At 41.5% G+C, this 8,906-nt stretch overlaps 1 protein-coding gene across 1 annotated transcript; it reads left to right on the forward strand.

Annotated features, from left to right (window-relative positions):
* The first annotated feature begins 1,175 nt into the window (after positions 1-1,175).
* Positions 1,176-6,531, forward strand: LOC106812820 (ankyrin repeat and MYND domain-containing protein 1-like). Its single transcript, XM_014816803.1, has 7 exons — positions 1,176-1,242; positions 2,378-2,485; positions 3,478-3,960; positions 5,105-5,214; positions 5,408-5,579; positions 5,744-6,049; positions 6,346-6,531. Exons 1-7 carry the CDS (start codon positions 1,222-1,224, stop codon positions 6,517-6,519), a joined length of 1,374 nt encoding a protein of 457 aa, XP_014672289.1. The 5' UTR covers positions 1,176-1,221; the 3' UTR covers positions 6,520-6,531.
* Positions 6,532-8,906: the final 2,375 nt, after the last annotated feature.

Below are 8,906 nucleotides of genomic sequence, written 5' to 3' on the forward strand. Positions count from 1 at the left end.
ATGTCGTTTTTATAAGATATTACAATTCTTTTGCTTTTAAATTAATAAATAAGAAACACCCTCGGTCTGTAGCCCTTGGCTGAAAAGTGGTTTTGCGCAACTCATCAGATCGTGCGCTTTGAGTGGCGCCACCGTCGTTGTAATAAAATTGTAGTCGTTAGTTTTAAAACATTTTTTAATAATATTTCTAAAGGTGATTGAACCATGAAACTTTTTATGTAGCGTAATTTTAACCTAAATTAACTGAAAATAACCCTAGAACCTAGAGTAAACGATCCCTTTAATGGATACATTTTTCTAGGTTCTTCACATATTTTCAGCTAAGATAGGCTAAAATTACGCTTCATAAAAAGTTTTACGGTTCAATATTAATTAGAAATATTTTTTTTACTTGTTTTAAAACTGACGGCTATACCTTTGCTTACAACGACGGTGGCGCCACTGGCACCCACTGGGAAAGTTGCGCAAAGCAACGTTTCGACTGCAGGCTACAGACCGAGGGTGTTTCTTATTTAAAGAGCAGAAGGATTGCAATATCTTATAAACGACATATAGTTTCAGTTATAATATGGATAAATTTGTCCAAAAATGAATATCGTTCGGTTAAAAATAGCATTTAGGTATAAATATAATTGCACTTTTGTGGTTAGCCCTCGGTCTGTAACATGCAAAATAAATTGGCAAATGCGCAACCTTTTCAGGGTGGCAGCACGGTCGCGTGTGTCATGTCAGCGCCCAAAAATGAAGATATCGAAATTCAGTGTTGTTTTATGACAAACGTGAATGCGTAATTATAGATATTTATAGGTATGTGCTATTATTTAAAAATCTACTATCATAATATACTCTAAAATTTTAGAGTAAAGTATCCCTTTAACTTCAAGGCCCAACGAGGTTATTACTTAAAAAAAGAACAAGCATATTAAAGAGAATCCAAAGAAGTTTGTTTCAATGAACAAACAATCTTAGTACGTTTATGTAGACATAATTTTATGTTAAACTTCATGATATCCGTGGTGGGCATCCTAGGTATAGTCTATATAATAGCCCTAGTAAAAGAATTATTTCATTTCTTATCATTTTACTAACATTTACTGTCTTTGGTCATCAATAATCAGTTTAATCAAACACATAAAGAGGTGTAGTTTTATCACTACTGATTGACAAATGTACTGTTTAGGCACAATTGCATGCAGCGTCCTATATTGCCACATTGCACCAATGAAGATGGATTTGTTCAAGGTATTGTTGACATTGTTATAGTATGACTATTTATAGTATAATAATAAGTAAATATTATTGTTTTATAGCATATAGAAATTCAAATAATGACCAATGTGAGAGCACCCCATAATAATTGTATAACTGCTTAACTGACTGTATTAACTTATTTAATGTTCCAATTTCAACTAAATGTAGTATATGTTTTACAGATGTGGTTTTCAGAACTTGCACTAAGTCAGAATTTCAATGTGGTTTGTAGCACAGTGCAGTGGTTTTCCGGGACTTGTTTATTTAGTAATAATTCAGTAGACGAGCGGTAGTGGTGTTCCGATTAATCGAGTTCGTCGATCATTACTCAATTGGGCTGCCGAGTTGATTAATCGAGTAGAAAATCGGATGACCGAGTACAACTCAAACTTTTTTATTTTTTTATATTTATTTTTTTATTGAATTTGATGAGCAGTTATGTTGCAATGCCCTTTAGAGTGTTACCCGCCCGTAACCCTAACAGTATCCTTAATTTACTTACCATTAAATACTAGCTACACATACAATAATGTCAATATTCCTTCACAATACACCGGTTGTGTCGACGATGACGCGGCGTCGCCGCATCGTCGCCGCAATCTAAAATGATCGATGATTAATCGATCATCGGTCGTTTTGTAAAACCGATGATCGATCATGAAATTTGGACCGATCTCCAACACTAACGAGCGGGCGTATTGATGTTTGTAGCAGAGACTTATTTGAGAACGTCGAGTACGTTGGTAATCGGTAGAGTGTAGATGTAGGGAGGCAGTTAAGGGTGACATATAGGGACAATATGTGTGGGATAATGGGGGAATAAATACTTTGTTCGGGAGACCGCCGTGGCTGTCGATTGTATTGAGTCGGTAGCTGGGGTTGGTCTGTTTTGGTGTTTGAGATTTTGAAAATAATACTAGTTGGCTGAACACAACTCTGTGTTGTTCTGTTTTATATCTAAAATTCAAAATTAAATTATATATACACACTGGTGTAACAAAAGATTTACACAATGTTTGTAAAATGTTGCTAACAAATTTCTTGTTGTAGTCCCATTCAACAATAGGTCTAGTTGTGGTGCCTATGAGATTTAAACGTACACACATGTAGGAACTTTGTTTTGCAGGCGGTCCGGGATGGCGATTCATCATCTGTTTTTAGAATGCTGCTCAGGAAACAGTCAGCGGTGAACTTCACTGACAGAAATGGTCTCTCGCCACTTTTCGTTGCTCTGGTAAGAACGATAAGTAACTGTGCACAGGTTTACCCATACTTTAAAGTGTACTCTCATTGTATCCATTGCACGATCTGCCAGAGCATTCCAGACTGTGACCCACGCAGTGTCTGATGCTTTCGCTCTGTGGTTGTCAAGTTAATTCATGCAGTGTGCACACATATTATCTGGCTGCAATGGGAAAAACTCAACCATAACTAATGCTGATAGGGTCTATGTCTCTCTGGGTACTGCCGGAACGTACCCTGGTAACTATCTGATATGGTTAGGGTTAGGGTTAGGGTTAGGGAGTAGGCGACTCCCTAGACTCGTTAGTGGAGTAGGCGAGGTACGGTAGGCGAGATATACAGGGGCGGATTCAGACCGTATTTGCCGTATTGGGAAATACGGTCTAGATTTCAAAGTGCCTTTCGAAATTTTGCCCTTACTGTGGGGTGGTGTGCCTTTTTTGGGTGATGTGCCTTTTAAATCTGGAAAAATACTGTCTAGCCTCAGCCCTGGAATCGGCCCTGGTATATATTAGATAGTTACCAGGGTACGTTCCGGTATACCGGACCGTATCCAGGGTACGTTTCGGCAGTACCCAGGGAGACATAGACCCTGGCAGCATAACTAATACCCTAACCCTAACCATAACTGTAATCCTTACATCTAGCTCAGATGTAACCGTAAAATCAATGATCACCCTCACCCTTCCCATAATCCTAACTCTACCCCTAACCCTGACTCTGCCCCTAAGCATAATCGCATCCCCTAATTCTTCACCTAATGACATCAAGCATGAATCGTGGGATAGCAAGCGACCTTCCCAAGCTCCTCCTTGAAACTCTCTTGCCGTTCCTCCGTTTTTTAGCACTCATTTGCTAGTAAGTTCACTATTCTTTTTTATTTGTACTCTCACGTTATACCTATCATACACCTGCTGTAACTATTGTACAACATTGTAACTAAGTTATGTGCTAAATGAAAGAATCTGAATCCACGTCTTGCAGGTGAATTGCCGCAGCGACGTTGCACACTGCCTCCTCGACAACGGTGCATACATCGACCACGCCTTGCCGTCCGGTCTCACGCCGCTCCTGCTTTGCCACCTGCTGCTGTTCCCCGCCGACACCTTTCTCTATCGTCCGCCATCGCTGAGTCGTCTGCTGGCAGCCGCAGATCGAATCGCCGAGCTCTGCACGACTCGTGAGCGACGGAAATCGGAGGTGGGCCGGCGACGCGACGTTGACGTGACGTCGTGGTTGCGCCGCGACTCGGAGAAAGCGTCGAGCGGGGGAGAGGAGCTGAAGGCGACGGTTTGCGACGACGGCGACGCGTCTATCCGAGCGGCTGGCGGAGGGACGCGTCGTGATGAGGCGGCGGGGGACGAGCGAGTGAGGCGTGGGGGCGCCACTGATTACGTCGCGGCGGCGTCGAGCATTGACACGCGGTCGTGGAGGAGTGTGTGCAGTCTACAGCTATCACTGTCTGAGGTAACATGCAAACCAGCAACGCCCTGCCCTCTAGCTTGTCCAACGCGGATGAGGCTTTATCTTCATGGTTGGGTTCGCACTGCTTAAAGGCATAGTACACCCTAGAAGTTTAGGGTATATATGATAGTAAGTGCATAACTAATAGTATATACCTACAAATTTCTATAATCACGCATTTACACTTGTCATAAAACAACAGTGAGTTTCGGAATCTTTATTTTTGGCCGCTGATGTGACACCCCCTGATTGTGCTGCCACCCTATAAAAGTTGCGCTTTTTCTGATTTATTATGCATGTTACATACTTAAAATTTAAATGCTATTCAACCAAACAATTTTTATATTAGGAAAAATTCGTCCATATTATAACTGAAGCTAAAAATTGTTTATAAGATATTGCAATCCTCCTCTCAAATTAATAAATAAGAAACACGTGCACCCTCGGGCTGTAGCCTGCAGCCGAAAAGTTGCGATGCGCAACTTTGAAAGCAGATGGGCAAGTAGTGGCGCCACCGTCGTAAACAAGTTAGTTTTAAAACATCAAAAAAATATTTCTAATGAATATTGAGCAATGGAATTTGTTATCTTGTGTAATTTAACCCTATTTTAACTGAAAATATGCAAGGAATCTAGGGTCAAGTATCCCTTTAAAGGCGTAGGATGGAGTACTTGTTGTATGGCACTGAAACACCCTCTATAAATTACTCATTCAGTCCACATTTCCTTCAACAATGTTTTATTTTTGGCAGAGAAACATCATGCTCACTGATTCGCAGAGAGCACATGCATGAAAGGGCATTAAAATGTGCAGTCAGAGTTTAGGGGTATCGATAAAACAATAGCTTCTATGTTACTCGTGCAGTAATGATATCTCATGGTAATATATATTATGTGAAATAGGAATTATGGTGTTGTTCTTGGAAATGAGAAATTGACCAGTAAAACTGTAAGGTTACCCTTTCAGACTGCCACTTAGTGACATCTAATAGATCGATTGGTGCCTTTTCCCTCTAAGTATTTATTGTCACTCTCGCTACTATGCAAACATTTTTATTTAAACTCTGTGGTAGTTGGTAATATCATTAGAGTTGCTTCTAGACATGCAGAGGTATTTCAGGTGCATGTACAAGTGTTATATTTTTCAGGATATTGTAAACAAGCTGGCAGAATATACTAGTCACAACTGCCTCGTCAGCTTGGAGCAAGGAGATTTCACTTTAGACAAAGTTCAATGGAAAGCAGCTCATATTTCTAGGTAGGTAGCACTCACAACGATTTTTTCGCAATCATTTTCAAAAAGAATTCAATGAAATGAACCATGTCCATATGACATCATTTCTAAAACAGCTTTAGCCATTCTAGACAGAAATCCTTTCCCTTTTATAATCTTTAATCATTTATCTTTAATAAACCCTTTAATAATCTGCCAAATGCTCTCTTGTTTTCAGACAGAGGGCACTGGACAACATGGTCGACCTTCTGCTGAGTAGTGGTGCGGCGTGCGATCTGTCTGGTTCACCCTTACCCCCGCTGTTTGTACCACTGTGCTGCCTGAACGTAGCTGCAGTCAGGAGACTGCTGAGTGCTGGGGCAGATGCCAACGCCATCCTCGATTCACCGGTAAGTGTGCTAGTCAGGCTCTCGTGTTCAAATTAAGTCCAAGTTCCTGAAAAATTCTGCAATTAAATTTTCGTTTTCCACACAAATTTTATGAGACCGCGGCATTAACATTGTTATTAATGTTAAAAAATTAATTAATTATTAATGTTCGTTTCCCTTCACAGACGGGAGTGCTCAGACCACTGCAGATCGCTTGCGCACTCAGAACTTCCGTTGCCGTGGAGATTGTGCGCATGCTGCTAGACGCACTCGCCCATCCAGACTGTCACATGACCACCACTCGAAATATGGACGAAACATTTCTCACCGTTGGTTTAGGCAGTAGCGAAGAAGCTGGTCATTCAGACGGGCAGGAGGGAGGCTGGACCACCGACCACTATGGTGACGGTCGACTGAAGGAAGGCTTGGATCTTGCACTGGCTGCCTGCACACCTCTCCAGATTGCGTGCGCCTGCGATGGCAATTGCGAGGTTAGTTGTGTGATTGGTTACATTCCTGGCATGTCACGTGTCTCTCAGGAGAGTCTCACATGTTCTTGTCATAACTACTTCCGATGAAATTGGAACATGGATTGTAGTTGTCAGAGATTAATGTGCGAGAATGAGTAACTGAAAAGATTTGACTGAATACGGTTTGAATGATATGATTAAATGATGAATGACTGGTGGGTGATTGAGTTATTGAATCACCTGACTGAATCATATCATCGTCTGAATGGCTTGCAAGCAAACTAATCATGGATATACCGTACACACTCTACATGCAGAATTCCCAGAAGGTTGCGCAAGTGCTGCTTCAGTATGGAGCCGATCCAAATGTTGTTAGCGCCACACATGGTCACTCTGCTTTGTCGGTAGCTGTTGCCCATGGCAACCAGCCTGCAGTTGTCACCCTTCTTAAGGCTGGTGCTGATCCTAACCTTCAGCTTGGATGTGGTTAGTTTTGCATACCCCTGTATGATAATTGAGAGTTGCCTTGGTGCCTTTCTATTTTAGAGAAAATTCAAGGCGATTTCTCACATGCCCTAAAAAAATTGCCTTGCCCTTCTCGTCGCTTAATTCGAGCCCTGGGTTAGGGTTAGGGTTACTGGTTAGGGTTAGCGTTACTGGTTAGGGTTAGGGTTAGCGTTACTGGTTAGGGTTAGGGTTAGCGTTACTGGTTAGGGTTAGGGTTAGGGTTTTTGCATCATTCCTTGATATACGGAAAGTCTGTGGATCAGTTGATGGTACACAGAAGTCTGTGCATCACTTGGTGATACCTAAGGTGCCTAAAGTGGATTTGCACCCCTCGGTTACATATATGTAGTACCTGATACGACAACGACCCCTTCAGCGGTACTGCCGGAACATACCCTGGGTACGGTCCGATATACCGTAACATACCCTGGTTACGGTCCGGTATACCGGCACGTACCCTGGTACTATCTAATATGCCGGATCGTACCTCGCCTACTCCACTAACGAGTCTAGGGAGTCGCCTACACCTACTCCCTAACCCTAACCCTAACCATATCAGATAGTTACCAGGGTACGTTCCGGTATACCGGACCGTACCCAGGGTACGTTCCGGCAGTACCCAGGGAGACAAAGACCCTATCAGCACTAGTGATAGTAAGTCACTAAGTGCATAAATAAAGCACATCCATAAAAATATATATAATTACGCATTCATGTTTGTCATAAAACAACAGTGAATTTCGAAATCTTTTATTTTGACTGCTGACATGACATTGACACCGCGCAGTTGTGCTGGCACCCTGAAAAAGTATTTTACACGTTGGAGACCGAGGGCTAATCACAAAAGTACAATTATATTTATACCTGACTCACAGGCACATTATAGATACAGTAATAGTCAGTATACTAGTATAGTATAGTATAGGTGCTCTTCCTTTCGAATCCGGTAGGAAAAATGTTCTCATTACCCTAGTTTATTTTATAAAGGTGGTGGATCTTCCCATGCTTAAAATTCTCGCCCAATTATCTTTGACTTAATTCTGTTTGCTCTAAGGCATTTGAGCATATTGTAAGTCTATTTAGCGTAAATACACTTTCCTACCAGCCAATATGGCGGCATCCGACTCCGAACCCTCTACCGCGCCCCGCTTCTACTGTGTATACCGGCGCATTCTATACAGCTGTTAACCCCTCCCCCCCGCATACGCTATTGCGCTGTGGGCGGTAGGAAAGTGTATTGACTTATATCTCAAGAACGAGTTGAGTTACATTTCTAGAAATCTAGATACGTGTAGACACATGTCTTACCTATGAACCCTGTGAGTCTTGAGTTTATTGAAGCGTGAATAGTTGAATTCATTAGCAAATATCTGCGCGCGGTATAGCGCATACTGATGCCTATATAGCTATATATATATACGTTATCTAATACATTAATAATCTAGATGCATTATGAGCCATTTCGATAGGCATGATATTCTGTCCCATCATCAACAATGACAACATGGTTTTCGACATGGATTTTTTACTGTTATACCCAGTTAAAGGGATAGTAGACTTTAGGATTTTACTGCATACAACTGTACTTACTGTATAACAAATCGTCTATACCCACACGTATTTGTTACCAGATACCTCATTTAATTGTTATAATGCTACGAAATTTTAATGGCGCCATGACACCTGCGACCGTGCTGCCACCCCGAAAAAGTTGCGTATTTGACAATTTATTTTGCACGTTACAGACCAAGGGCTATTCACAAAAGTGCAATTATATTTATACCTAAAATGCTATTTAACCAAACGATATTCATTTTAGGGCAAATTTATCCATATTATAACTGAAACTATATGTCGTTTATAAGATATTACAATTCTTTTGCTTTTAAATTAATAAATAAGAAACACCCTCAGTCTGTAGCCCTTGGCTGAAAAGTGGTTTTGCGCAACTCATCAGATCGTGCGCTTTGAGTGGCGCCACCGTCGTTGTAATCAAATTGTAGTCGTTAGTTTTAAAACATTTTTTAATAATATTTCTAAAGGTGATTGTTGTTGTTGTGTGTTGTTTTCGGTTTCTTTATTTTATACTGGACTCCAAGGGTTTAATTCCACATCAGTGGAAACCCACTCCAGGAATCTGGCTCGGTCCAGTTTTGGCAGCTCTCACGCTTGTTCTCCATGTGACACGATCCAAGGGGTCTACAGCGGAGAGATTCCACTGTTCCCTATCCTTCTTCACAACCTCCTTCCAAGACATCTTCGGCCTCCCACGTCTCCTTACACCAACAACTCGAACTTCACCCACTGTCTTGATGGCACCGGTGGAGCGCTGAACATGGCCATACCAGCGGAGTCTTCTCTCACGTAACAA

This window comes from Priapulus caudatus, unplaced genomic scaffold (genome assembly GCF_000485595.1).
Source record: "Priapulus caudatus unplaced genomic scaffold, Priapulus_caudatus-5.0.1 Scaffold690, whole genome shotgun sequence".
Classification (NCBI taxonomy): Eukaryota; Metazoa; Priapulida; class Priapulimorpha; order Priapulimorphida; family Priapulidae; genus Priapulus; species Priapulus caudatus.

Bases quoted from the DNA above. Each gene is read 5' to 3' on its own strand.
- LOC106812820 (XM_014816803.1), top strand. From the start codon at position 1,222: ATGAAGATGGATTTGTTCAAG. The intron at 1,243-2,377 runs GTATTGTTGACA...TTTGTTTTGCAG, and splicing joins TGAAGATGGATTTGTTCAAG to GCGGTCCGGGATGGCGATTC. The intron at 3,961-5,104 runs GTAACATGCAAA...TATATTTTTCAG, and splicing joins TACAGCTATCACTGTCTGAG to GATATTGTAAACAAGCTGGC.